The 27,971-nt window shown below is 56.3% G+C and overlaps 7 protein-coding genes across 7 annotated transcripts; 3 read left to right on the plus strand and 4 right to left on the minus strand.

Moving 5' to 3' along the window:
* Positions 1–299: 299 nt before the first annotated feature.
* Positions 300–4,657, minus strand: F5Z01DRAFT_670496 (carbamoyl-phosphate synthase L chain, ATP binding domain-containing protein; the record flags this gene model as incomplete). The annotated part of the gene is made up of 13 exons (XM_046264569.1): positions 300–407; positions 461–1,044; positions 1,100–1,811; positions 1,927–2,171; positions 2,246–2,412; positions 2,466–3,802; positions 3,862–3,923; positions 3,984–4,103; positions 4,155–4,224; positions 4,283–4,294; positions 4,379–4,386; positions 4,439–4,459; positions 4,525–4,657. 13 exons carry the CDS (start codon positions 4,655–4,657, stop codon positions 300–302), a joined length of 3,579 nt encoding a protein of 1,192 aa, XP_046121758.1.
* Positions 4,658–7,229: 2,572 nt separating this feature from the next.
* On the minus strand, positions 7,230–8,028 carry F5Z01DRAFT_670497 (UPF0041 domain-containing protein; the record flags this gene model as incomplete). Its single annotated transcript, XM_046264570.1, has 3 exons — positions 7,230–7,491; positions 7,586–7,658; positions 7,956–8,028. The coding sequence occupies 3 exons, from the start codon at positions 8,026–8,028 to the stop codon at positions 7,230–7,232; spliced, it is 408 nt and encodes a 135-aa protein (XP_046121759.1).
* Positions 8,029–8,713: 685 nt separating this feature from the next.
* On the minus strand, positions 8,714–12,962 carry F5Z01DRAFT_615431 (putative glyoxal oxidase precursor; the record flags this gene model as incomplete). The annotated part of the gene is made up of 6 exons (XM_046260865.1): positions 8,714–11,323; positions 11,606–11,651; positions 12,067–12,196; positions 12,267–12,403; positions 12,466–12,768; positions 12,826–12,962. 6 exons carry the CDS (start codon positions 12,960–12,962, stop codon positions 8,714–8,716), a joined length of 3,363 nt encoding a protein of 1,120 aa, XP_046121760.1.
* Positions 12,963–16,827: 3,865 nt separating this feature from the next.
* On the plus strand, positions 16,828–20,232 carry F5Z01DRAFT_305027 (putative NF-X1 finger transcription factor). Its single transcript, XM_046258900.1, has 2 exons — positions 16,828–17,137; positions 17,194–20,232. The coding sequence occupies exons 1-2, from the start codon at positions 16,920–16,922 to the stop codon at positions 19,982–19,984; spliced, it is 3,009 nt and encodes a 1,002-aa protein (XP_046121761.1). The 5' UTR covers positions 16,828–16,919; the 3' UTR covers positions 19,985–20,232.
* On the plus strand, positions 20,233–21,822 carry F5Z01DRAFT_305402 (RING-1 like protein). Its single transcript, XM_046258902.1, has one exon. It carries the CDS (start codon positions 20,480–20,482, stop codon positions 21,554–21,556), a length of 1,077 nt encoding a protein of 358 aa, XP_046121762.1. The 5' UTR covers positions 20,233–20,479; the 3' UTR covers positions 21,557–21,822.
* A 265-nt stretch (positions 21,823–22,087) lies between these two features.
* On the minus strand, positions 22,088–23,831 carry F5Z01DRAFT_670502 (uncharacterized protein; the record flags this gene model as incomplete). Its single annotated transcript, XM_046264571.1, has 3 exons — positions 22,088–23,143; positions 23,194–23,316; positions 23,811–23,831. 3 exons carry the CDS (start codon positions 23,829–23,831, stop codon positions 22,088–22,090), a joined length of 1,200 nt encoding a protein of 399 aa, XP_046121763.1.
* A 3,180-nt stretch (positions 23,832–27,011) lies between these two features.
* F5Z01DRAFT_632863 (BEM46 family protein) lies at positions 27,012–27,969 on the plus strand (the record flags this gene model as incomplete). The annotated part of the gene is made up of 2 exons (XM_046261894.1): positions 27,012–27,628; positions 27,813–27,969. The coding sequence occupies 2 exons, from the start codon at positions 27,012–27,014 to the stop codon at positions 27,967–27,969; spliced, it is 774 nt and encodes a 257-aa protein (XP_046121764.1).
* Positions 27,970–27,971: the final 2 nt, after the last annotated feature.

Here is a 27,971-nt window from a genome sequence, read left to right on the forward strand (position 1 = left end):
GGCTGGAGATACGGAGATGTAGTGCGCATACTGAGAAGGTGTCGTTCCGTATGATCCCTACTGCTTATATTTCTTAGACGAAGGACCAAGTTTTGGAGCTATTATTCATTTGGTACATATTTCTTCTAGTCGCGCGTTGTCTAAGGATAATCGAACACACATCAGAGACGAGAGGGTTGCGCACGTCACCATCAGACATCAAATTGAAACGCAACAATGTACTCATTGAAGAATCATAAAGTCAGCAATATATAGCAGCTGAACCATTCGCCTCTGTGCCCCAAGTCGATAATCGCGCATTAACTCTTGGTAATCCGGCACACCAGATCGGAGCCGTCGACGCTGTCGCCCTCCCTGACCTGCAAGCTGGCAACCTTGCCGCTGTGGGGAGCAGAGATCACCATTTCCTGACACACACGTTAGCTGAGAAAACCAGGCTGAGACATTGTAATAAACGTACCATCTTCATCGCCGACAGCACGGCGAGTGGGTCGCCCTTCTTCACATCCGAGCCCTCGTGGACGCGGAGCTCGACGAGGACACCCGACATGGGGGCGCCGACCTGGCTCGAGTCGCTGGGGTCGGCCTTGGGGCGGCTGACGTTCTCCACGGCCGCCTTCTTGTCGACGACGGTCACCTGGCGCACCTCGCCGTTCATCTCGAAAAAGACCTCGCGCAGGCCCGTGTTTTCGCTGAGGGGCCCGACGGCCAGCAACTTGAGGATGAGCACCTTGCCCTTCTCCAGCTCGACGTTGAACTCCTCGCCAATCTCGGGCTTGGAGAGGAAGAACCGTGTCGGCAGGACGGACAGGTCGCCATAGGTCTGCTGGAACTGGCGGAAGTCCTCAAACACCTTGGGGTACATGACGTACGACGCAATGTCGCACTCGGTCACCGGTCCGCCCGTCTTCTTGCCGAGCTCCTTCTTGACCTTGGCAAAGTCGACCGGCTCGAGGAAGAGACCAGGACGCTTGTCGAGCTTGCGTCGGCCACGCAGAGCGTCGGTACGCAGCGGCTCGGGGAAGCCGCCATAGGGCTGGCCCACTAGAGGAGTTGATTAGCACAGTGAATGGAAAATGTCTGGGGAGTGGACACTTACTCAAACCCTCAAAGAAATCGAGGACCGAGCCGGGGAAGTCGAGCTCTCCGGCGCGAGCCTTGACATCCTCTGGGGAGAGCTTGTTGGAGACCATGAACTGAGCAAGATCACCGACAACCTTGGAGGTGGGGGTGACCTTGACAACGTCGCCCAGGAGGTCGTTGGCCTGCTCGTAGGCCTTCTTGGTCTCGAGCCACTGCGAGCCAAGTCCAAGCTGCGCGGCCTGGAACATCATGTTGGTCAGCTGGCCACCAGGAATCTCGTGCTCGTACACCTCGGGATCGGGGCCCGACAGGTGGGCCTCGAAGGGAGAGTAGAGAAGGCGGAGCTGGGACCAGTAAGTGTCCAGGCAGCGGACCTGGCGGGGGTCCAGACCAGACTGGAAGTCGGAGCCCTCGAGAGACGCGAGGATGGCGTTGATGCTGGGCTGGGAGGTCATGCCCGACAGGCTGTCGGTTGCGGCGTCGACAGCATCCGCGCCCGCGTGCGCGCAGGCAACCATGGATGCGACACCAGTACCGGCCGAGTCGTGGGTGTGTACGTGGATCGGGAGATCGGGGTGGTTCTTGCGGATAGAACCGATGAGGAGGGTGGCCGCATGGGGTTTGAGAACACCTGCCATGTCCTTGATGCCCAGCACGTGGATGTCAAGCGCGACAAGCTTGTCAACGAGATCCAGGTAGTATTCCAGGTTGTACTTCTTCTGGGGGTTCTATAGATAAATGTCAGTAAAAGTTATCCACTGCGGCGCTCAAGGGTTCAAGGGCCAGGTATTGACTCCTCTTCGCCTCGGTATACGGCATGTAGTGGGAAAAGACTGCACTTACCAACATGTCACCTGAGATGCAGACGGTACCCTCAACAACACCGCCGGCCTTGTGGACAGCATTGATACCAACCTCAAGCTGGTTGATATCGTTCAGGGCGTCGAAGACACGGAAGATGTCGACACCGTTCTTCTTCGCCTGCTCGACAAAGTGCTCAATGGCGTTGTCGGGTAGAGAGGAATAGGCAACACCGTTGGCACCACGGAGGAGCATCTGGAACGGAATGTTGGGGATGAGCTTCCGCACTGTTTGATAAAGTAAGCATAGGATCGAAAGATGAAGGGATGCTCGCGCAAGACGAGCACTGGAGTAAACGTACTCTTACGCAGACGATCCCAAGGGTCCTCGTAAAGGAAGCGCATGGCCACGTCAAAGGTAGCGCCACCCCAGCACTCCAGACTGTAGAGGTTGGAGAGAGCGTGGCTCGTCTCCTTGGCAATGTTGAGGAGGTCAACTGTGCGCACACGCGTCGCCAGGAGCGATTGACTGCATCACATTAGAACGACAGACGCCAGCATGAAAGGGACAACTTCACGTACTGGGCATCACGCCATGTGGTATCCATCAGAAGGCATCCCTTGTAGTCGCGGACAGCCTTGGCGAAGGCCTTGGGGCCCTGCTCGACGATGATGTTGCGCCAGCCCTTCTGGCATGGCTCGCTGACATCGATCTTCTGGCCGTTGGAGGCAATGATGTCAGGCATGATGATCTCGCTCTTGAGCTTGGGCTCGCCAATCTGCCCCTTGATGCTGCTGCCGTTGACGGCAACATCGCCAAGGTACGCCAGGAGCTTCTGGGCACGGTTCTGGCTGCCGACGAGGTCAAACAGCGAGGGGGTATCGTCAATGAAAGTCGTCCAGCAAGTTCCATCGATAAAGGTGGGGTGAGTCAGAAGAGAGGCGAGGAAGGGGATGTTGGTCTTGAGGCCCCTGATCCTGAACTCGATCAGGGCACGGAGGACCTTTCTGCGAGCAATCTCGTATGTCGAGCCGTGGCATGTGCACTTGACCAGCATGGAGTCGTAGTAGGGGGTGATGACGGCGCCGGCGAAACCGTTGCCACCGTCGAGACGGACACCGTTACCACCGGCAGAGCGGTAGACCTCGATCTTGCCCGTGTCGGGCTGGAAGCCCTTGGCGGGATCTTCGGTGGTAATTCGGCATTGGATCGCGTACCCTCGGGTCGAGATGTGGTCCTGCGTCAAGCCGAGCTGGGATAGGGTGGCGCCTGCGGCGATCTGAATCTGCGCAGCGACAATGTCGATGCCCGTGATCTCCTCGGTGATGGTGTGCTCGACCTGGATACGGGGGTTGATCTCGATGAAGTAGTAACGGTTCTGCTGGTCGACGAGGAACTCGGCCGTACCCGCGTTGCGGTAGTTGACAGACTTGGCGAGCTTGACGGCGTCCGCCAGGATGGCGTCCCTGGTCTCCTGAGGCAGGTCCTTGGCGGGGGCAATCTCGACGACCTTTTGGTGACGGCGCTGGACGGAGCAGTCACGCTCGTACAGGTGGACAATGTTGCCGTGGTTGTCACCGAGGAGCTGGACCTCAATGTGCTTGGGCCTGTCGAGGAAGCGCTCGACAAAGACGGTGCCATTGCCAAAGGCCGACTTGGCCTCGGACGTGGCACGCTCAAAGTGCTCCTGCAGGGACTCGGGCTCGCGGACGACACGCATGCCGCGACCGCCGCCACCGTAGGCAGCCTTGATGATGATGGGGAAGCCATACTGGTCGGTGAAGGACTTGACCTCCTCAAAGGTGGCGACGGCGCCCTCGGTACCAGGGACGACGGGCACACCGGCCGCAATGGCGAGCTTGCGGGCCGAGACCTTGTCGCCGAGCGAGTCGATGACATCGGGCGAGGGGCCGACGAACTGCGTGTATCAGCACTGCACTGTGCATGGTCAGGAAGCCCGCGCGATGGGAAGCTTACAATGAGACCGGCCTTCTCGACGTTGCGTGCGAACTCAGCATTCTCGGACAGGAAACCGTAGCCTGGGAGGGGTTAGTTCGTCTTGGCGAGTCGTCTGTAGCTTTTTGTAGAGAGAGACCAACCAGGGTGGATCATCTGAACGCCGTGTTCGACGGCAATCTTGATAATCTCGTCACCGGCAAGATAGGCTCCGACGGGGGTGTATTGGCCGCGCTTGCCAATGACGTAGGCCTCGTCGGCCTCTGCGAAACCGTCAGTAAGTACTATTCGTGGGAGGCGGGTGGTAGTCGTACTCTGCCTGTGCATGCTGAGACGGTCCTCATAACTGAAGACGGCGACGGTGTGCAGCGAGAGCTCGTGAGCCTAGGACGGTTGTCAGCGCTCTGGACCTGGTTAATTGGCCATGTCGGGTGGCACGTACAGTTCGGAAAATCTAGCAGAAGCTCCATGTTAGCAATTTTCAAAGCCGTCTCGCAGTTCTCTGGGAGGTCCAGGAAAAAGAAGGGAGTTCTCGTACTCGAATGGCTGTCCATAGTTAGCCAACGGATTGATCATTCACAGGCGCATGGAGACTCACGAATTTCACCACGGTTGGCAACTGTGAGGAGAGTGAAGGTTAGCGCAGGCTCGCAAAGCTTTCTTCCAGAAGACGATGTGACACACCGAGGATCTTCTTCAATTGCATGATGCTCGAGTTGGCACGGATGTGGTGGACGGTGGGCGCCTCCTTCACGTCATCCTCGTCTTCGAAGACATCGGTGAAGGTCAACGGCTGTTGCGGGACGACGGCAGCCATTGTGACGGCTCTTCGGGCGTATCGCGCTGAGCTAGAGTGCGGTAGCTAGGTGAAGATGGTAGCGACGAAGCTCGGGCAGGCAAGAAGAGCAGAGTCGGACCACGCGGTACAGGAGTGCGAGGCTCGCTGGTTTTGATAGCGAGTATCTGCCAGGCGGCGGGTACGTAGGAGGGGCCGGATTCGGTGATGGCGGGGTCTCAACTCTCAAGTCACAGACAGAGCTCTTGGTCTCTTGCTCGGCCCAAGGCTAGGCTGGCTGGGGGTGGGCGTGGCGGTGGGGTATCTTGATCAACAAGTGGCAGGGGGTGGGTGGGAAGTCCTGCTGCTCTGCTGCTCTGCAGGCGGGATAATTGATACTACTCGTAGCTTCCGCCAGATCTGATCGACCGAAAGGGTGAGGACAGGTAATGAGTTCGAGATGTGGGAGATAAGCAATCGTGGGCGAAGAGGGGGTCACGTCAAAAATGTCTTGCCAGGCGGGTGAGGTTATCGGTGACGCAGTTTTGGCAATGGCGGCGCGATAGGGCAGGAGAGCACCTGCAGCAGCAATCGCTAACAGCCGCAGTCGACTGGACTCCAGTCAGGCTGGCTTTGGTGCCCCGCCATGAGCCGAGGGTGTCTGGACACTGCGGCTGATATTGATGGTGGAAAATCTTCTCAAGCTGCTCTGCACTGTATTATTACCTTGAGCAATTGAGTTTGGGGAGTTTGTCTAACACGCTGCTCTAAGCTTGTAACTAGAATACTAGATCTACTTGGCTAGCAAGACCCCGACGATTGGCATGTGCCAGTCAAATTGTGTCATGGGTGTACACCTCCGTGCTCGGCGAGGCTTTTCTGACGCATCGGACAGAGGAAACAAGAAGGGAAAAAAATTTTGGCGCAGCGATTGCGAATTTCGATCAGTCACAGATTGGCGTGAGACACTTTTCTTTCCTGCGCAGAGCTGACTGGAGGGAGGCACGGATGTCGCGCCTGGTGCCTCGAGGCTGTACTTGGTACGTCAGGTACGCTGTAGCTCAGTCGCGCTGCCACCAGGCGGGCCAATCAGTGCGCGCTGATAGTGGCCGATTACGTCTTCTGCGTTGCCTAATGGTAAATCCCGTGGTGCAAAAACCCTCATACACGACCGTCCCAGGACGACGATGCTCTTCGACGGCCGATTGATGATTCTCATGATCATCTGGAGGGACCGAGGACGTCACGGATGTCGAGACGCGACAGGAGGCTGCGAGAGCGCGTTTCCTCGGGTCAACTCGCAACGAGCACGCTGCTGTGTGCTGGATTGGGAGCTCTGTTCCTGACTATTCTCGTGCCTCGACTAACAAGGTCTCCAATCACGAGTGACCCTGGCCCGAGGTCCACCAGCGGGAACCCCTCGGTCTTGGGACCGAAGCCCTTAAAGATGGGTCGGCTTTGCGCATCCGTGGGGCGGTCAACAGCTGCTCTGGTCCTCTTTCGAACGGCGTCACCCCCGAGTATCGATAGCCGGGTAAAGGTCTGTTCGGGGCGCTTAGCGAAAGGGCCCAAAGGGGAGTCGACGTCCATCACTCTACGGTTAATTGCAGAGGATTCAGTACTAGCCTACCACTAGGTCTACATACTCCTCAGGTCTACCGTCTACAGCAAATAAGCTTGACCCCCACGGGGCAACGGAGATTCGGCATTGCATCGTAGTTAGATGGCGGCTGCATGCCGGTCTGCAACAGCGCGGTCATGTGAGGGTCAAGGCTTGTGAGATACGTAGATTACCCTGCAAGGCCTTGGAAAGACGAGCCACTCGTCAGTCCTTGACCAAAGACCAGACTTCATCAGTGTTCGGCTTCATGATCATGCCAAGCCACATGGACTCGCACACCATGTTCGCCAATGGCACCACAAGCGCGTCGCTATGCATTGCCACGCACTCTCCACGCTCCCTCCCAGCCTGTAGGCATTACGTTCAGCAAAAGTCGTGCAACGTGAGCCCATTCGGTCAGATGTTCTTTCGCCGATGCCCAACCGGTTGGCATCTAAACCGAACGGCTAAAAGTGGTTACCCGCGGGTCCCAGAGCAGCAGTTCCTAGGAACATCTACAGACTAACACAGACCCGTGATACCATGCGCACGGGAACGAGCCAGTCCTGCTCTTCTACCCCAAGTTTTCACGCCCACATCGGGGACTGGCCCGCAACAAAAGATCGTACGTAGCCGGTCCTGTCCAGTCAGCACTGCGCCGGACGTCCGGCCGAGACGTCAAGGCCCCAATCGGCTACATCAAAAGAACATTCAGTCGGGCGTGGCCGGGGATGGTACGGGCTAAGTTACCTAATGAGTTAGCTTGCCAGTGCGTGCCGATCCGGGGAAGACAATGCCAAGGCGGGGCCACAGGTTGGGGGAGGAAAAAAAGATTCACGATCTGGATACCCATCCAGTCTCAATTACAGTACAGAGAAAGCCGCGGCCGTCCGTCGTGTCCCCCTCCTCTTCCACCAGGCTGTCCAGCCTGGGGATCCCGTCCAGTCATGCGATGGGGCGGAAGAATCTCTAAACAACACCTCTCCATATCCCTTCTGCTCGACGAGGTGGTTCTTATTTGCCGACCGCGCTCTTCACCTTGTCCTCCACCTTCTGCACACCCTCCTTGGCCTTCTCCACGCCATCCTCCAGACCCAGCTTCTCCTTTCCACCCCAGTGGTGGTACGACATGTATCGGTACATCTGGGTCAGCTGCGCGGCCTCGTTGACAAAGTGGCAGCCAAACAGCAGCCAGTTGCGTGGCGAGACGGCCAGCGAGTAGCGCATGAAGGTGGCCGAGTACACGCAGAGAGCACCCGTCATCTGGCCAGAGATCCTATCGTTGCCCACATGTTAGGTTCAGGTTTCCATCAAATAGGGAGCGCGCGCGCGGCGTGTGTCGTTCTATCGGACAGATTGGGTTGTCTCACAGGTCAGGGCTCTTCTTGGTGTCGAGAACGGCCGCGACGGGGATACCGAAGTTTGACACGGGGCCCCAGAAGTCTGTGAAAAAGGTGTCAGCCAAGTACTTTCGGGACCAATTGTTCCCGGTAATCTCTTCTTCCAGCCAGTGTCCCCGCGTCTGCAAGTCTGCCTAGCGATGTCGTAGAGCTTTCGCGCGAAAATCAGGAACCCCCACGACCATGGTGTGCGCAAGTTGCAGACAAGGGACATTGCCGGCGCACAGGGCGCTTCCCACGTGCTGGCGACCTTGTCTTTTGTGTTCTGAACGTTTGTCGCCATATCTCCTCCTCTTTCTACCGGCTCACGCCCATCTCCTTTCTATCAGGTCATACGTACGTGTCGAGCAGACGTAGTCGAGCATCGGGTTCGCCCGGATCTTGGCGTTGGCGGCCTTGATGAAAGCAGCCATCTTGAGTGATGTATCGACGACGACCGTGGGAGGTGAATTGAGGGCGTTGTCGAGGGCGCGAGTTGCTGGTGTTGAGCGTCGTGCTACAGGATCTCCCGTTGGGGCTCTCCCAAGAATTGTTGCGGCGGATACCGGAGCTTGCATGCAGGTCACGTGATGTGATCTGCTGCGCTCAAAGATGTTCTTCTTGGGCTCAGCAGTCACAGGAGGCAAATGATGTCGAATTTGAGGTGTATATCCAATACTTACCAGTAAAATCAATTTTACCTGTACTTTGACCTAATCGATATTCGCATGAGCACACGTTTTGCTAATTCAATCCCAGTTGCGATGTCGGTGAAGCTTTCGCAGCATTGACTACCCTGTACCTGCTAATCCAAAAGTACTATCCGTAGCAAAAACGTGAATTCATTTCCCAGCAATCCTACAGCAGTTGTGCTGCCACATTCAAGCTCAATCAGATGACTAGCACGTCTCTCAATATTCTGAGTACATATTGCCAAAGCTCTATTACGAATTAATGACTCTAGATAGAGTCGCCCAGACACGCCATTCCGACACGTTGGACTCTGGGGCTAATATCAACCAAGCACTCAACTACTTGACATATGAACAACGCAGCTGGCCATGAGCTGCCAATAAAAGGACCGAATATATACCAATTTGAAAGAATCAAACCCTTGGTCTATATGCCAGGGCGAGTGAAGCCTTCGCCTTCAGGCCAGTTGCCCAGCTCGGCAGGATCACCACCAATGCGAACGAAAACACCCACAGCGGGAATGCCGCCGTCAAGAACAAAGAACTGATACCACCCTGGCGTACAGATGTAGGGACCAGGAGGTGCGGTGACCGTGCAGTCGGTGCCGCTGCACGAGACAGCGGGAAGGAGTGTGCGAGCACCCATGGAGTTACCGTGGGTGCTAGAGACGGAGCCAAGGAGGGTGGCGGTGATGGCACCGTTGACGGCTGGCGATCCAAGCGTAAACGTATACGATCCCTCAAAATCCCAGTCTGTGTTCTCAATGGTGAACGTGGGACGAGGCTTGCCGCTCAAGAGGTAAGGGGGGTTGAAGACTTCAACGCGGTACTCTTGCGGGTTGACACCATCTTGAGGATCCGAGCCGGAAACAAGGACACGTCCGTCAAGGAGGGTCAGGGCTTCGGAGTGGTACAAGCGCGCCACCGTGGTATTGGCCATGACGGTCATCCGGCTGCCCACCGGCTTCTCGGGGTCGTAGAGGACCGCGTTGAGATTGGGATTGCTCGCAAGTCCGAACCCAGCCACGCCGTGCATGGCACCGTTCATCATCAAGTAGGTGCCATCAGGCAGAGGGGCCATGCAGCTCATGACACGCTTCGAGGGCATGCGCTCCAGGACCCATTCTGGCTCGGCGGCATCGGGATAGATGGTGACGCAGTTGTCCAGAGCGTTGGCGATGCCCTCGGTCGAGCCACCACAGATGAGGATACCGAGAGGGTCATTGTACGGGGCCTTCTGAGGAAGCAGGACAGATGTGCCCTCAAGAGGGTATGTACGTCCACCCATGGGATCATTGACCGCACCGGGGATGTTGGGCAGAGTCTTGATGGTCTCAAAGGTCTTCTCATCCAGGATACGCGCTTCGTTCCAGTAGGAGACAAAGATACCCTTGGATGGCAGGACGGCCAGGAAGGGGTAGAGGTTGTTGGGGTCAGTCCGCTCAAGCCACTCCATGTACAGCGGAGCACCACCAGTGAAGGGGAGGATCTCCAGAGTAGGAACAGGCGCACCGTTGGAACCTTCCTCACCACCGACCACAAGAATGGAACCATTGGCCATGTTGAGTGTGGAGGGGTACCAACGACCGTCCTGAAGGCTCAGGATATCAACATCCTCCTCCCAGTCGTTGGTGCCCTGAACCCCATCGCTGCCATCGGGAGTGTACAGACGGACACCGTAGGTTGACTCGCCTGACCAGCCGCCGACAGTGAGCTGCCGACCAGCCTTGTCCGGAAGCGTGACACCGGCGGCACAGAAGAGATCGGTCTTCACGTTCATTGTTCGCCAAGCAAGTTCAAAGTTGTCAATGGCAGTCAGGTCAAGCTCGTACGCGCCCGTCGAGTTGGGAGGGCCAGTCGTCCACTTCTCGAGGAAGGTGACCTTGCCGGTGATGGCTTGCGAGGTCATGAGGGGAATAACCACGCCGCCAATGAGGAACTCATAGCTGCCTGCCTCGGCTGTGCCGTCTTCGGGAAACCCCCAAGAGTACAGAGGCTCGTCGCCGTCCCAGAAGTAGGTGGTCATGCGAGAAGGGCCGCCACACATGGCGCCGCCGTCACCGGCGCATCCCATGTCGCACTCAGAGTCGTCCACGATGCTGGCGCCGTTTACTTCAATGTTCTCTGGGTCACCGCAATAGCACTCAACGCCGTACTCGAGACCGGCAGCAGCGTATCCGAACTCAGCGCAGGCGTCGGTGCAGATCTTGGGCGTCAGGGTGCCATCGAAGATAAGTTGCCATGGGAAGGTTCGAGCAAGGCCCGCAGTGTCAGTGACGCAGCCAGCATAGACCCAGTCACCAACCCTCTGCGTCGCCGCGGGAGGCTGGTAGATCTTGGGCTCGCCACGGGAGAAGATACTCATCCTGTTTGGTCCTCCGCAGAACTCGTCGTTGTTTCCTCCGCAGGCAGTGTTGCACTCGGACTCACTATCGGCAAGCTCGCCGCCGTTGTAAATAGCGTTGCCGCAGAAACACTGAGTATAGTATTCAGTACCGGCGATAGAGTATCCACGGCGGTCACACTCAGCTACGCAAGAAGCAAGAGTGAGCTGGGGGTCGTCGAGGGTTTGTGTGTTTAGGATGCGGCCATTCGCCATATCTACCCAGCAGCCATAGTAGTCCCAGCCGTCGGGAAGATCGGTAGGCACAGGGGCGGTAGGGCTCTGCGAGGGTGCGTCGTCCGTGGTGGTCGGGTCGAGAGAGGGTGTGGGAGGTGCATCGCCAATAGCGTACACAGAAAGACGGTCTCCTGCACCACAGAAATCACACTGAGCACCTCCGCAGAGCATGTTGCACTCGGATGCGGGACGTTGGGTCGAGCTGCCGTGGAATTCCATACCGCAATAACACTCCCATTGGTACTCGACGCCGAAATATTTGTACCCAGCGCAGTTTTCGGCGCACATTTCAAGGGTCATCTGGTAGGATGTCATGGCATTCGCATTCAGAGTGCGGGCCGCAGGAGTATCGGTGTAACACCCGGCCCAGCTCCAGGAAAGCACATTCTGGGGTTGACCAGGACATACCGTGGGTTCCTCAACAGGTGCAGATGACATCGTGGTAGATTCAATCTGTTCCTCCGAGAGAGAGGAGGTGGTGGCGGTACTCGAGGTTGAGATGCTCAGAGGCGTGGGAGTGGCCGACGCTGAGGATGAGGGAGAGGGAGTCGTTGATGTGGCTGAAAGCGAGGGCGATGAAGTACTCGACAGCGATGCCGAGGGAGACGAGGAGCTGGGCGACGCCGAAGGAGATGAGGAGCTGGGCGATGCCGAAGGAGAGCTTGAGACGGAAGCCGACGAAGACGCCGATGTAGAGACAGCACTGGAAGCAGACGAGGAGGACGAAGACGCCGACGAGGCTGCGCTCATTGCAGATGTACTGCTGGGGGTCGTACTAGATGTCGTACTAGATGCCGAGGACGATGCAGAAGAGCTAGCACTCGTTGATGTGGTTACAGAGGCTGATGTGCTTGTAGGTTTGGCACTGGCTGAGCTAGTGGTGGTACTCGTTGAGGAAGAGCTCGAGCTCGAGCTCGAGTCCGAACTCGAGTCGGAAGTCGTCTGTGAGTCTGACAAGGTCGTCGAGGGTGTCGTCGCGCTTGGCGAGCTCGTGTCCCTCGACGCCGAAGTCGTCTCTGTGGTAGTGAGAAGGGGTGTGTGCGAGATACTGGTTTCCCATGGTCAGCCAGTCTCCTTTCAACGCTTCCACACTTGACAGCCCGGAGACTCGTGATCAATCCGCAGATACAACTTACGTGGTGGTCGGTGGCCCCGAAAACTGCAGCTTGAAGTCATACACGTTGATGTGGCCTGTGCCACCGCACAGCTCGGTCCTGTTGCCCTTGCAAGCATAACTGCAGTCCTCGGCATCGGCGAGCTCATGGTCGTTGGTAATTGTGTTACCGCAGACTGCGAGTATATGGTTAGGAAATGCTCTGAGGGCCATGGGTGTTGGGCCCGTGATGATCATTTGACTTACAGCATTCTCCGCCGAACTCGACACCCGCGAGGATGTAGCCGCGAGTTGCGCACCCCTCAATGCACTTTTTGACAGTCATCTCGTCGGGATCGATCGAGTACTCCTCGTTGGTCAGCGCCCTATTACCGGGGGAATCTCTGTTCAGAGTCAACTTGCTGTTGCCTTGTTGGGGGGTTCGGGTTTGCCTTGGAGCACCTACGTCCAGCAGCCGATTGCTTCATAATCCATCCAGCCAGGGTTTATATCCGGGCCTTTTCGCTTGTACAGACTCAACCGGTTTGATCCACCGCAAGGTTGGTTTTCGTCGCCCAAGCAGGCGGTGTCGCAGTCATTGGGGTCAGCTTCTGATGCACCAGGGGCCAACTTGTCGCCACAGAAACATTCCTGATGCCACTCTGTACCAAAGGTACTGTAGCCTCGATCATAGCAGAATTCGCCGCACATCTCGTTGGTCATCTCATCATTGCGGAAGCCGTCCTTGTCGATGGTGCGGCCAACGTCGCTATGTTCCAGTCAGCACATGTGCGGATACTCGTGGTACAGAGAACAGGCGCCATACAGGTAACAGCCCTGGTACTCCCATCCTCCTTCGATTTCGACGGGCGCCTCCAGATCTCGTTTGTGCACTGCGGCAGCATCGGAGGTGTAAGAAAGAAGGGCGAAGGTCGCCAGTGACACCACTGTTGATCTTGTCATTGTCATCATGGCCGCCCCTTTCTCGCGCACTCGCACACGGACAAGACGCTATGATGTGAAGCAAGCAATGTCCTGCAGAGTAGGATCCCCCGGGCGCCAGATTCGTGGTTGAATAATCAAGATCTATTAGAGGGAAAACCGTCAACAACCCATGCTCGGCAGGGAGCCTCGACTTCTATACTCGGGAGCTTCATTCAGCTTGAGCAGGGTGGTGGACCTCACTAGGTCTAATGGGCTTAGACAGGACTGCAAGACGGATCTGACTCGCCGGCCGGCAGGACCGCTCAGGGATGTGCCTTTTCGACAGTCCCATGTCGACCTATGCCTATGGCCATGGCCCCATGGTATCGATGTGGCCAGTGACGGGGCACTGCCATGGGTAGTGGCGGTGGTGATAGACTAGGGGCATCAGCCAGCCTTACTGTGGGACATGGCTGTCAAGCGGGTGGGCACTGGGCAACGGTCATTTCGAAGGCCACGCGAGCTCAGACTATCCGAAAGTCGATGGCTTGTTTGAAATGGGCTGGCTGTCCGGCGTCCGCCGTAAGCCTGTGCTGACACTGCTGAGGCCGGCGGGTGGAGAGATTGTCGCAGGGGTGCATCGAGCTCCCGTTCTTGGCGTGCACACTCTGCTCGCGGAAATCGCGTTGCCTGATGATGGATGCATACGCTTGTGGACTGTACTTAACAGGACGCGATACGAGCCCGCAAGCCCCCCAATGGCCAATGGTGTACGCATTGAGCTCTCAGGGTCGTCCAGCTGTGTCGACAGCGTCACGGGCGGGCTTGGCGCCAAACAGCCACGCGGGCTGTGCTGCAGGCCACGGAGAGGTGAAAACTGAAAACGAGGGAAAATTGAACGTGGCATTGGTCAAGTGTTGGTGATATCAGCGGGAGGTAATATTTGATTCTCACGACATGGCTCAAGAATCAAGAGTCAAGGCCACCACTTGCTGTTAATAAGGCAAGAGCGACGTTGGACATTTCTATGCCTACCTTACCTTAGCTCACAGTGGCTTGCTGACCGGGCTGAGCGAAGGGCTGGAAAGAAGGAAAGAAGGAAAGAAGGACCAAGGTGCCTATCTCGAACAATACTTCTCAACCCCAACCTCAACCACAATGTGGGCAGCCTGAGCTTCGGGCGTAAACGTCTCCAGGAATGGAAGCCAGAGCGCTGTACGATCTCAATTACCCAGCAATGACTGGAATTCCTGATGAGCTGCTTGGCGCGACGAAAATAATGAGTGCACCGATGACAATGTCCAGGTTAGTCTACTACTAGTTATAACTAGCACGGAGTAGATCACATTCACGTCCTATTCAAGTTGTCAACGCTAATCCAGGTACAGCTTCGTGGTCGGGCACACAATAGGGCCGGGCGATCACTAAGGTCCGGGCCCGCCCACCAACAAAGGTTTACATGATCAATCTCGCACCACACCTTCGAGTGCCTAGGCGTGCTGAACATGAGGGTGGCGCGGGAACAACTCAGCATGTGCCTGTCGCCTTGCGTGCTGATTCTGCGTGATGAGCAAGTGATCATGCAATAATAAACATCAGCTGCGTGTGCCGGGTGCCGGTGCCGCCCAGTCTCTTCCGCCTGTATACCTAATTACAGCACTACTGTACTAGTCGTATTATCAGTATTATTAGTATAGCCCTCCCCCCCCCTCGGTTTGGCAGACCGTAATCAAAACTGTCGCCAAGCACCTCGAGGCGTGGCCAGATGGTTCTAAGACCTTTGTTCGCGTGAATAAAAGCGTGGCGCCCAGCCTCGACCATGGTTCGCTATTCCTGCCCCAGACAGAATGCGGATGGAACCACGCCTAGCTGTGCCACAGGGCTGGTGTTCGGCGAGCCCAGGTTTCTGGTCATGGCACGACCTACGAAAGCCGTGAATACGTAGCATGAATAGCCGGCGAAGCTTGAGGGTCTAGATAGTGTCTGTTGGGGACGATTTTAACAGAGATGGAGATCTGGAATCGGGGCTTGGGCCATGGCTAACGCTAAACCCAAACTATTGGGCCACCACATCCGATCCGGTAAGGTAACAACTGAATCTATAAGTGCTAAAACTTAGTGCCAGGGGTCAGTGCGGGCGGTGCCACGGTGGTGAGACAAAGGAGGAGACCCTTACTGAAAATCCTTCTTCACTCTGCATGATCATCCGAAGCAGTTGGCGGAACTCACACGGGGATCCTATGATACCCAGGCCTTTATGAACATTGATAGACTGTCTGCAGGATTTCATAGTGTGCTTTTCAATATCAGGGCCTTGGCAAGCGCCGACATGGACCATAGTGCTCAACATCTCGTACCCAAATCGTGCCGGCGACCCGCCGACCGTCTGCCAAGATAGCGCCTCTCCAACAATGACCTGAACCTGAGGTAGGTAAGACTGAGATCCACAGCTGGCTTCTCAGGCTCGGGCGAATAATCATGTGATGCCAGGTGAATTGTACAGTCGCTGTGCTAAGTACATGTACCGGTAGTGCATAGCTGACCCTGCAGCATACGAAGAGGCCACCAGCTGTTGTTGCATGAATATGATATGACACGGCTGAAAGTAGTTTTGCAGCTTGCATCGTGCATCTCGTATATGTATGTCCCTTTTCTCATGTACGTGTTGGCGTCCAGCAGCGAGGACTGTTTGATACCAGCCGCACGCCTGCATTTCGGTGCTGATAAGGCCTCCAACGTCTACATGTGACGAGGAATCAATTACGGCGCAATTGTGAGGTATACTATCTGGACTAGCGGATTCCATCAGACGAGTCCAGTCCCGCCTCTGGCCGCCAAAATCCCGCCTGGGAGGAACCCAAGGGCCAAGGTGAGCTAAATGAGTCTATCCTTAGCCCTCGGAACAGGCCAGTTGAGGCTGGAAAAGCGAGTCAGCTGTCAATGAAATGTCAAAACGGTTCATGCTCTGGAATGCGAGAAACCGTTTTGCCACACGGCTTTGTACAATCAGCCCTACGTCGCGACTGGAACTCAGGCGCCTGAAGTTATCGAGAAGTGGTGGGATAGCCATCTAGTGGCGCACCCAGACCATCTTTGCTTTTTCCCCAGCCCACGCACAGGCTTTGTCAAAGGAAAAGGGACAAATGACTGCCGTAGTGGGTAGCGCAGAAGGCATTCAAGGCAACACCGATTGCGACGGTCAGAGCAGACCCTTAAGACAAATTGCTGGCTTAACGCCTCCCGACAGACGTTATCAGCTTTTAGAGCATCCGCAGAATCCACTACACCGTGGTGATGTCAAGGCCAACGTCGTCACGTGACAGCGCGACAATTGACGTGTGCGGTGATCAGGAAGCAAGTAACGAGCATCTGCCGCGCGAAACCAACAAGGAGACATTGTGCAGCTGCTCGGGGGAGCGCGTTTGCTTGTGTAAGGTACGGAGTAATTACCCATGCTCTGGATGGCCTCGTCGCCAGACGTCAGTCGGCATCACGCGGAACACGCTGTCGCAAGCACATGCTCGCCTGGTGTTTGCCAAACAAGGAGCTTCTGCGATGTGATATCTGCAGAGCATGCAAAATTAGAGGCTTCTTGCTGACGACCCGACAAGTCTGCGCGTGAAGAGGCGAAGTCGACTTGGATCTGATGCTCTTTCTTGTCTTGGTGAGTCATGGTGAGTTTGCCTCTGCGGGAGCCTGTGTTTTTCAACTTCACTTCATGTGGGTCCCGTCCGCTCAGTGAGTGACAAACCTCGACAAGACTCGCCACACCTTCGAACTCGGAGACTCTAAACCCTCGCCCAGACTGCATCGTGAAGCTCTTTCAACATTACCGAACAAACGTAGCCATCAGTCTGGGATTTATTTCCGCGAGCCTCGGCCACGGCAGCCCATCAAGCTAGACACACGGTCACTACCGTCCATCCAGAACGTCATCATCATCATTTTGAGTCTTCGACCCTTACACAGTCTGCGTCGCACGGGAAACACCCTGCCATGAGGGGAGGAAAAGGGAACGGCCAGAGGAGACCGGCGTTTTCGGGAAGTCTGACCAAGGGTGCCGCCTCCAAGAGCAGCAATGGCGACTCACCTACTGCGAATTCTTCATCAGCAACAGCCCAGGCCAAGTTGAGCGCGCAAGCCCAGGAATTTGTGCCCGGGCAACCCTCGGAATCCTCTCAAAAGTCAACTCAACCCTCCAAACAAGCCAAAAGGTAGGAGTGTAGATGTGTACCGCCACCACCACCAGACATCAGGCTAACGTGAGCAGCGTCCCTGTCAGACCCAAAAAGCAACAACGGCCCAAGGTCATAAAACCCAAGTATGGCGGCACGGAGCGCGGCACCACCATCCTAGAGGACATTGTCGCTGGACGCTTGTCATGCAGTATCTGCACCGAGAACGTGACGAGACGGAACCCCGTCTTTAGCTGTCCCAAGTGCTACAATGTACTCCATTGGAAGTGTGTCAAGGAATGGGTGCAGTACCAGGACGACGCCGAGAAGAAGTTCCAAAAGGGGATCGAGCCATGGCGAGGACCTTGCTGCAATTCGGAAATCCTGGGGTTCCCCAAGGGTCCCACCTGTTGGTGCGCAAAGGAACCCTTCAAGGGTCCATCGCCTGCGACACTTCCGCCACACTCGTGCGGTGAGATGTGTCAAAAGGAATTGCCAAACTGCGACCACCGGTGCATCGAGCAGTGCCACGCGGGAGCCTGTCCGCCATGTCCCATTGTCAATGAGATCTCCCTATGTCACTGTGGCGCTCAAGAGGAGCGCAAGTCGTGTCGCCAGACGGACCGCAACGGCAAGTGGTCTTGTGGCGAGCCATGCGGGACGCTGCTCCAGTGCGGCACACATAGTTGCGAGAAACCCTGCCATCCAGGACCATGCGAGCCTTGTCGCCTCGAGTTCGACTCCATCTGTTTCTGCGGCGAGTTCAACAAACGATTACGGTGTGACGAGCGCGAGGAAATACAGGAGTGCCACAACTCAGAGCTCGGTGATACATGGGAGGGCTCTTATAGTTGCGGGAACAAGTGTGATCGGCTGCTCGATTGCGGCGTCCATCGATGTCTCCAGACGTGCCACGTGCACGATGAGAAGTCGGCGGCCGGCCACTGCCCTTGGTCTCCCGAGCTTGTGGTGAGCTGCGCCTGCGGCCGAACTTCACTCGAAGCACTCGAGGCCCCAGAGCGCCAGTCGTGCCAGGATCCACTGGCTACATGCGAGGAAACCTGTGGCAAGGCCCTGGTCTGCGGACATCGCTGCCAAAGCAAGTGTCACAAAGGCGAATGCCCAGTCTGCCCCCAACCCGTGCAGTTGCGGTGCCGCTGCGGACGTGTCTCGGAGGAAGCCACCTGCTACGGCGGCCATCTCGGGCAACCCATGTGCTTCAGCATGTGTCGCGACAAGCTCAACTGCGGACGCCATCAGTGCCGCGAGCACTGCTGCCCCGTGGAGAAGAGCGGCCCTCGCCGACAACAGCGTGAGGAGCCCATCGAGCATATCTGCACTCGTGTGTGCGACAGGCCACTCAAGTGCGGCAGACACTCCTGTCCCGAGCTCTGCCATCGCGGACCTTGCCCGCCCTGCCGCGATGGTATCTTTGAAGACCTCACCTGCCATTGCGGTAGCACCGTTCTTCGCGCCCCATTGCGCTGCGGCACGCAGCCTCCGGTCTGCACGGAGCCCTGCCAGCGAGAGCCCTCCTGTGGTCACCCTCCTGTGCCGCATCCTTGCCATGGCGACGACGTAGACTGTCCAAAGTGTCCTACGCCAGTGGAGAAGCGATGCGCATGTGGAAGACAGACCCGTAGCCACGTTCCGTGCCATATCAAAGAGGTCTATTGCGGCACACCTTGTGGCAAGGAGCTTCCCTGTGGGCACAAGTGCACCAAGGCCTGCCATAGAGAAGGCGAGTGCGAGGGATCTACGAGACCGGGCAACTGTTGCAACTCGATTTGTGGCAAGCCGCGCAGCATCTGTGGTCATCCCGACCAGAGCCTCTGTCATGGCAAGACCCCTTGCAGCGAGTCTCTGCCTTGTCCGGCCAAGGTCACCATCACGTGCGAGTGTGGCCACCGGAAGAGCGAGGTCAAATGCCTCGCTTGCGACTCCAACCTCGACCCGGCGCACAAGACGATCCAGTGTGATGACGAGTGTGCACGCCTGGCACGCAACGCTCGTCTTGCCGACGCCCTCAAAATCAATCCCGAAACCGAGCTCACCGACCATGTTCCCTACTCAGATGACACCATCACTGCTTTCCAGGAGCTCAAGAATTGGGCTGAGAAGATGGAGCGTGAGATCCGTGTCTTTGCCGCCACACCCGGCGAGCACAGAATCGCATTCGATCCCATGGATAACCGCAAAAGGCAGTTTATTCATCTCCTCTGCAAGGATCACCGCTTGACTACATTTAGTCAAGATGCCGGTGTCCATCGTCACGTCACCGTGGAGAAACCACTGAACTACCCCGGCGGCCTGCAGAAGACTCTCGGCCAGTGTGTCAAGATCCGCGCAAAGCAAGCGGCCGAGAAGAAGGCCGAGGAGGCCGCTGCCCAGGCCCTCGCCCAAGCCCCTTTCAACGCCCTTTTGCTCACAGCAGTCGGGTTCGGGCTGACCGTAGAAGACATCAAGGAGGGCATCGAGTCTCTGATCGTGGCACAGGGCTTCGTTCTCCAGAGCGTCAAGTTCCTGCCCACGGAGGAAGTGCTGCTCCGCATCACGGCGTCGTACTCTGCCTCTCTCGGCCCCAATGGACTGGAGAGCGGTCTGCTTTCTCTCCGCGATGCCATTGTGCCTACCGTTAAGGACCGCAACCTCGCTGGCAATGTGGTCCTCGTCGCTGCGGACTGGAATGACCACTTGACCCGTCGCGAGCGGGTCAAAATGGATCCTCAGGGATGGAGTGCCATTGCTCGCAAGGTCAAGGAGCCGCAGACGCCTGACGAGCCAGCGGCCGCCAAGGGCAAAAAGGTCCTCATGGCGAAGAAGAAGCAGCCCGAGACCAAGGGGACCTCTGCTTGGGGAGTCCTTCAGCCGGATTCTGAGGCTTGATTGCGTGACCATGGAGAAGTGCAGTTGTTGGGGACGTGATTCAGTTAGTTGGTAGCAGCATAGACCGGAGTTCTAAGGAATTGTAATACAAGCGTCACCCAAGCGTCCCCTACGGGTGTCTACAGTTGCAAATGGTCGTTTTCATAAGGTGTTACAAAGCCTAGAGGTTTCCAATTGGCGACATCTTGAATTATAGCGTGCAATACAACACGCGCTGCGCAGGAGAGTTGGAGCTGACGGTCTAAGTTGATAACTCGACAGACGCGGTCCGGGTGCCAATGCCGAGGTCCACCATCGTCCGTCCCCTGCCGAGATCGCCATCACTTCAACCTCCAAGAATCATTCTACCACTCCGACGCCTCACTTCTTGAGCCTGCTGTACCAAGTACGACCACAGCTGCAATTACTTCGCACAAAACATCAAACCCCCACGGAATAACGAAGCCCCACGAACCACACCAGAGCGCAACGCGACCGGCGCGCACCACCATCACGATGGCTTCCCCATTCCCCTTTGCAGCGGCTCCCGACATCATTCGCTCCCACCAGAAAGATGCCTACTTCACCGGCCACCTCACAAACACCCTGACCGACCTCCATCGCCGCCTCCTCGGCGCCCGCTCCGCCCACGCCCTCGCCCCCGAACTACGCACCGTTGCCACGCTGCTCTACTTCGCCCTCACCACACTCCCCGGGAACCGAACGCTGGGCGAGGAATACTGCGACCTGGTACAGCTCGAAGGCAACAATGGCAAACTGCCCAGCCTGCGACGGAGGGCAGGCTACATTGTCGCCTCCATCCTGGTGCCGTACGGTGTGTCGCGCGCGCTGCCCGGCCTGCGGACGCGGTTGCGCAGGGTCCTGGAAGCACGCCTGGCCGTCCAGCGGCAGAAGGACCCCAAGTCACGCCAGGCGAGGATACTGGAATACATCCTACGCCATCTGCCGAGCCTCACCCCCTCGGCGCCGTTGCACGCCCTGACGCTGGCCGTGTTCTATTTTAGCGGGACGTACTACGAGCTCTCCAAGCGTCTCCTCAACCTGCGCTACGTGTTCACGCGCAAAGTGCCCGACAGTCCGGATCGAGCGGGCTACGAGGTTCTGGGCGTGCTGCTGGTGATTCAGATGGCCGTCCAGGGGTATCTCCATGTTCGCTCGACGCTGCAAGCACAGGAGCCGGCAAGGGAGCGAGTCGGATTCGAGGCCGCCGCCGCCGACGTGTCGCTGGACCACGACAACTCGTACTCGGCGAACAATGCCCTTCTCCCGGGCAGCGGCGGGATCGGCACCGGTCAGGGCATGAAGGTGGACATTGCCGCGGCGACGCACACACCCGTTGGCACGGTGCCGCGTATCGCGTTGACGGATGACAAGATGATGGCCTACATCAAGGGCAAGCAGCAGCGCAAGTGCACGCTCTGCTTGGAGGAGTTGAAGGACCCGGCGGCTACGCAGTGTGGTCACGTCTTTTGTTGGGAATGTATCGGGGACTGGGTCCGGGAGAAACCAGAGTGCCCCTTGTGCAGGCGAGATGCCCTGGTGCAGCATATCCTGCCTTTGCGAGTTATATAATGGATAGAATCAGCACGCACAAGCATTGCATGAATCACACAAAGACCCTGAAGGCTCCAAGTAAGCTTGAAATATCTCGTTCAACATAAATCCACATCATGCGCAATCGTTTCCCAACGTTGCCCCATCCTCAATCCTCATCATCCATTAGTCGCTCCTAAATCCTTTTACCCCACACATATATCATGAATACAGAGTTTCACCGCCAACTTGTGACCAAGCGGACCACGCATAGTCGGAATCTTTTGCAATGGGCCCATTATGACCAGCCCCAGCTCAAGACCAGCTTGAAGCTTGCGTGCCATTGCTCAGGCTCCTGCGAAGGCCCCTGCACCACCTGTTTATTCATCCGCGGGAAGTGATACACGTAACAGCGGCCGTGCCGTGCCGTATGGGTATTTTCAATGGTAGAAGATGTAGACAAAGAAGAATGCAAACACTGAGCGCTGGACGCCTGTAATTTCCCAATGTGATTGATGCCCAGCCGTACAAGAAGAGATGAGATGTGTTTTGTCGTTAGCATGACAGCCCTCATACCGAGAAGAGGACAATCTCGCCGCGATCGTTTTGGCGCATCCGGAGAGATCGCCAAAGCTCCTTCTCCGCAGCGTGTTTCGACATGTCGACGCCAGCGGCCTGACGGTCGCGATGGAATCGCTTGAGCACTTTGTTCATGCTGCAACCGCGGTCGCTCTCGGGACCCTTGTTGACATATTTGAAGAGCACCTCGGCTTGGGGTTTGAACAGGATCATCTGGCCATCCTGTCCGTCCTTGCTATCTTTGGAGCCAGGGCGATACTCAATCAGCTTGTCGCTCTTCTCGCGTGATGAGTGCTTCTTGGACGTCTTGCGCTTCTTTGTCTTCGTCTTGGTGTTGCCTGCCATCATCCCGAATATGCTGTTGCTTTGACCGTGCTTGGAGTGTTTCGAGTGCTTGCTCTTCTTGAGAGGGCTGAGTGGTGCAGCATCACCGCCAGAGTAGTCGGGGGATGGCGGGAACTGTTGGCGCATGAGCCCCTTGAGGCCGCCGGTCAATCCTGAGGACAGGACCGGAGGCGCGTCGGTCATGACTTGGTCGCCTGGCACATCCACGTGCAGTCGCTTCCTCTTCTTGTCCGTCTTGAGGTCGCCTTCTTTTCTGCGCCGTTCGGCCTTGGAGGCGGCTGGGGTATCATATGGGCCGGCGCCGTATTCAACAAGAGGCTCCTTGTTCAGGAACTGAGCAGCATCCAGAGAGTCTTCTTCGTTGCGTTCGTAGCGCACTAGAGACTGACTCTCATCTCCTTCCTTGACATGGACCAGATCGGTATTGGAGGCATTGGGTGTCTGCCCGGTGGCGACGAGGAAGTCGAAGACATTGGGCACATCCACTTCAGGGACAGCAGATGGGGGCGTCGGGGCCTCTGGTGGGAAAGCAGCGGGCGACCACCCGTCGTTCGTCTGTCCAGGGAACTCCTTCCATTCGTCGGCGTCTTCCACGTAGGCGTGTTGAGCCATGGCGTTCTTGGAGCTGTTGTTTGTCTTCGCTTTCTTGTTCTTTTCCTTGTAGAGGGCGCCTTGGTACTTCTGTTCCTCTGACATGCAACTCTGGATGGTGTCAGCAAACAGCGAGATTTCCTCTTCGTGTAGGCTCATACCGTGTGTGCGCGATACTCGGTTCCGGGGAAATATACCATGCAATCAATGCAAGTAAAGGTGGCGCCGCGACAGCGGTTGCGGTGAGGATCGAGCTTCTTCTTCGTAAGAACGTCGCCACAGCCCTATATGCGCAGACGTCGGGTTAGTTGGCGTAGGAGAGCGAGGTTGTCAGTGGCAGAGAGTCGACTTGGATGCAGCGCGGTGGGGGGTTTTGAATAGGGAGCCGTTGTGCAGTTAGGGGCAGAGTCGTATGTAAGAGCCAACTACGAAGTAGGCTAGGTGGGCACCATGATCACCCGACTGGGCTATATGGTCTCTAACGTGGGTAAGGGGTGGTGGACTGGTGGTGTATGAGATGTGGTGTGAAGCGGGTGATGTCAGGCCTGATCTGGGATTGTCTAGCTCTGGGGAATGGTGGGATGGAGGGATGGCCAAGGGGGATTTGGCACACAGAGAGAGAAAAAGGGATAGTGGGGTGCTAGGACCGGACAAGGGTGCAGTTTGTAGCGGGCATGGGAATGAAGAGATGCGAGGGGGAGGAGGTATGATGATGGGGAGCGGTAGGGTGAGGCGAACGATGCTTGAAGCCTGCCACTTCATCAGAGTATGTACGTACCTCGCAAGAGAAGGAAACCATGATGATAGCAGAGAGTGACGATGAGGTCGTAGGTGATTGGTTGTCGGCTCTGGCAAACTTTGTATGGCCGCGATATGTAACGGAGCGTTAAAAATGCTTTGCCAGCGCTGAGTCGCAGATATGCTCGGTCGTGAGTGGACTGGGCGCAGGACACAATTGGTCGGCGGCAACGGTTGTGCGGTTCGAGCAATGCCTCTGTTTCGGCCTGAATATTTTGTCGAAATGCGCGTTCCAGGTGAAGGTCAGTTCCCCGGGGCGGACCGTGGGCTGGGTTCGGAGACGTCAATGCACGAGGGCGCTACACTATCCCTTCGAACGGAGTCGCTGCGAGGAATTTGTCTCGAAGTGGAAGCCAGAGACGGTCGTCGGGCGTTTCTGGTCAACGTCTGTTGGTGCAGTGTGTCGGGTTTCGATGGAGGGGGGAAGCGAAAAATAGAAGGAATGGAGGGGCGGGACCTGGCCAGTGCTGAAGATAGCAGGTCGCAGCAGGATCTGAACGGAGGTTTGTAACGCTTGGTCCCAAATAAGGCGCGTAAGTGAGACTCTAGACGTGGGACGCGAGAATGTGGCGTCGATAGGCGAGTTGAGTGGCTCTGGTTTGTTTTCTTGAGTTTGATTGCAATGGCTCTGGATGCTTGTGAGGGTGTGGTGGTCGAGGCGATCAGCGCGCGGCGAGTGTGTCTACACTCTGCGCCTCCGGCAGTACTGAGACGCACAATGAACGAAATTCCGAGGTCTCTCAGAGGCCCGAGTTACATTAAGGCCTAAAAAAATGTGCACAGCTCGTGAGTGTGCATTGTCCCTATTAAAGAAGAGTTTTCCAATCGTTTCTGACTGCTATCAGAGAGAGGTTAAGGCTTTCATCCAATTCTTCTTCATGTCACTGTTCCGTTTGCTCTTTCCGTCGTCGCCCGCCAGCGCGGTAGCTTGGGCAGGAACGTCGCTTTACGGTAAGGTACTCGGTGATAGGCCACACGCTGCACTGCTAATCCACTTTAGACCCCGAACCCTGTCTCCACAGCAACCGCGCTCCAAGTAACGCGTCGTGGTTGGTCGCGGTATACCATCCTGCATCTGCTCATTTATGCCCAGGTCATATGAGGGGGTCATGATCCACGCCAATGCGAAGTTGGGCAATGTCTCTCCCAGGATCATCGATGTTGCATCTTATCACAAGTCCAATCTCAAGCTGTCTGATCAGATTGCCCCTCCCAGGTGATGTACGTAGTACGTACAAGGACAGGCGGGTAGCAAGCAACAGTCCGTCTTGTCAAGGCTCGACCTGTAGTGAAGAGGCGCTGCTGCTCCCAAGGTAACGTTAGAGATCGCCCGTCCCCCCCTTGATACACACATGTGACAATCTTTCCTGATGCTCTTGAGCTTGGGGCAGCTTCTATTAGTTAGCACTGCGAGGGCCAGGACCCCTCGTGCCGCGACCCCAATGCAAGGGCACAGCTGCTGAATGACGCGCGCGTACCCTGTGGAATTCCTCCCACTTGTAACTTCGTGAGACGCAGGCTTGCATCGCAGCACACCATCGCATCGAAAGACTGGTGGCGCTTAGCGTCATCGTCTCTGGACTCCTTGCAGCATCGGCATTCCACATGGCGCTCGCAATTAGAAGGTCTCCTTACAGTGAGCCGCTGGTCATGCTCGACTCATCTTCTACGGGGATGACGATTCTACAGTTTGTTGTTCTCGTCAGACTAATTTAGCATCTAGACTAGGCATAAAGTCAAGTGAATAGACCAGGTGAGCACATCAATGCCCGCCCTCTTGCGTTGAAGGGGTTCGTGGGTTGAGACGGCCCGTGTTTCAGACACTGAAGTTTGGATGCCAGTCATGTGGCAGCACGACATGCGCCTCGTTGAGATTCGAATAGACGGACTGTCAGGTTTCAAACTGGACTTTGCAACAAGTCAACGCTCACTTAGTATTGCCCATTGCAACAGTGTTGATACTGTAGTCAGGTTGTCACCCAGTACGGAGTACCACGGACAGTATTCTCTCCGCAAGTTTAGCCTCCTGCACCACAGGTCGTTGATCAAGGTTTCTGGACAGCAGAGGGCTAGAGGCTATTAGGTGGCAATCAGCCTCAAAGAAAAAGGCTGGGCGGAACTTGTTGATAGATCATCTGGTCGGTTGCGAGTTGTGGATCGGAGGCTCAACATGATGATGCCCTTGTCGTGTGGCTGACAAACAGTTGTGGAAGCTGTCTGATAAAGCTAATCAACAAGGATAGCGATTAAGGACGATATCAGAGTCTAATAAGCATGTTTGATCATGCACAATTACCTGCCTCAGACATTGTACTACGTAGAGGCTAGAGCCTAGAGATGGACGTGGTTCCGAGGCACAACGACATGAGCTTGCAATTGCGCCGCCCAGCGTGCCCGAGTCCCAACAGCTACGAGTCGCGTCACCGGGTTGGCAAATTGCAAAATGCGGTCAATGAGGTGATTCTGGCTGGGTGGAAATGATGAATTATGGGCCTTTCCGAATGTTCTGAAGCTTCCGAGATTCTCCTCCCCCAGAACAAGTGGAGCTTTTAGTCAGATCTGACGACTGCGAATGGCTCGTCGGTTGGCCGGTTCCTGCTTTCCACTACAGGGCACCCCTCAACGGTCAACAATTCTCCTCGATAACCTTGTCAAATAGCGCCAGCTTTGTCACCGCAACGCCTTGACGCATTGCCAAACTCTCCTTCTCGTCGTCTTTCTTTCAATTACTTGCTCTTCTTCTCTTTTCTTTTCGCCCTGTCATCAGCGCAGTGGCCCATCCGCTTCGCAGCAGGCAGCCGTTGCTCCGTCCATGCAGACCTAGACTGTGTGCCCTCCATGCCCGAGCGTACCAGCATGTCCAGTTCGAACGCTGCCTCACCTACAATGACCTCCTATCTCGAACAGACGGTCTCGGTGTTGAGCTCAGTCGGCAGCTACATGCGCCTGCCCGCCATAGCCTCGACGGTACAATGACCTCCCCTGCTGCGTTGCAGCTCGCCACCGACTCCCCGGATCGGCTGACACGGGTGCTCGCAAAGGGAATCGCTGCGGTACTGACCACGCTACTCTACTTCAAGCAAAAGTTTGTCCACCATGCGCTCATGTCATGTGCCAGATGACAGCGGTTTCCGAATGGTGCTAACACGTGTCTCGCAGAGCCCTCATATATCCCTCGCACATGCCGCCTAATGCACGGACGGAAGTACCCCGACCATCACAATTTGGAATCAGAGACTTTGAAGAGCTCGTGATACCGACCGATGATGGCGAAAAACTGTCCGCGTTCTATATCCGCGGCCCTCGAGGCGGCAGCAATTCGAACATTACGGTCATCATGTTCCACGGGAATGCTGGCAACATTGGCCACCGACTCCCGATAGCACGCATGCTTGTCAACCTCATTGGCTGCAACGTGTTCATGCTTGAATATCGAGGCTATGGTGCTTCCACAGGCGAGCCAGACGAGTCTGGCCTCAACGTGGATGCACAAACTGCCTTAGACTATCTGAGGCAGCGGGCGGAGACCCGAGACCACCTACGCATCATCTATGGGCAGAGCCTGGGAGGTGCCGTTGGCATCAAGCTTGTTGCCAAGAACCAAGAAGCTGGAGACATTGTCGGCCTTGTACTCGAGAACACCTTCCTCTCGATGCGCAAGCTCATCCCGTCGGTCATACCACCAGCCAAGTACCTGGCCCTTCTGTGCCACCAGGTGTGGGGAAGCGAAAGCATTTTGCCCAGCATCAAAAAGGTTCCAGTGCTCTTCTTGAGTGGTCTCCAAGATGAGATAGTACCGTAAGTGTCCCCCCTTGTCTTACACTGCCATTGATCTCGTGATGAACATATACACCCACAAAATCTGAACCTCCGGGTCCTGATTATAAACTACATCACCATTTATGTCTGATGATCACACGCCCCACTGCCTACTTTACTCGCATACCTTGTCGTACGTCTTGGACTAACCGACTCTGGGCAGGCCTACCCACATGCGCCAACTCTACGACCTGTGCGCTGCCCCCATCAAGAAGTGGAGGCCCCTCCCCGGAGGCGACCACAACTCAAGTGTGCTCGAGGAAGGCTACTTTGAGGCAATTGCCGAGTTCATTGTCGAGATCACGAGTGAGACAAGATGAGA

This window comes from Emericellopsis atlantica (genome assembly GCF_019669845.1).
Source record: "Emericellopsis atlantica unplaced genomic scaffold F5Z01scaffold_3, whole genome shotgun sequence".
Taxonomy (NCBI): Eukaryota; Fungi; Ascomycota; class Sordariomycetes; order Hypocreales; family Bionectriaceae; genus Emericellopsis; species Emericellopsis atlantica.

Bases quoted from the DNA above. Each gene is read 5' to 3' on its own strand.
- F5Z01DRAFT_305027 (XM_046258900.1), top strand. From the start codon at position 16,920: ATGAGGGGAGGAAAAGGGAACGGCCAGAGGAGACCGGCGTTTTCGGGA. The intron at 17,138-17,193 runs GTAGGAGTGTAG...TAACGTGAGCAG, and splicing joins CCCTCCAAACAAGCCAAAAG to CGTCCCTGTCAGACCCAAAA.
- F5Z01DRAFT_305402 (XM_046258902.1), top strand. From the start codon at position 20,480: ATGGCTTCCCCATTCCCCTTTGCAGCGGCTCCCGACATCATTCGCTCC.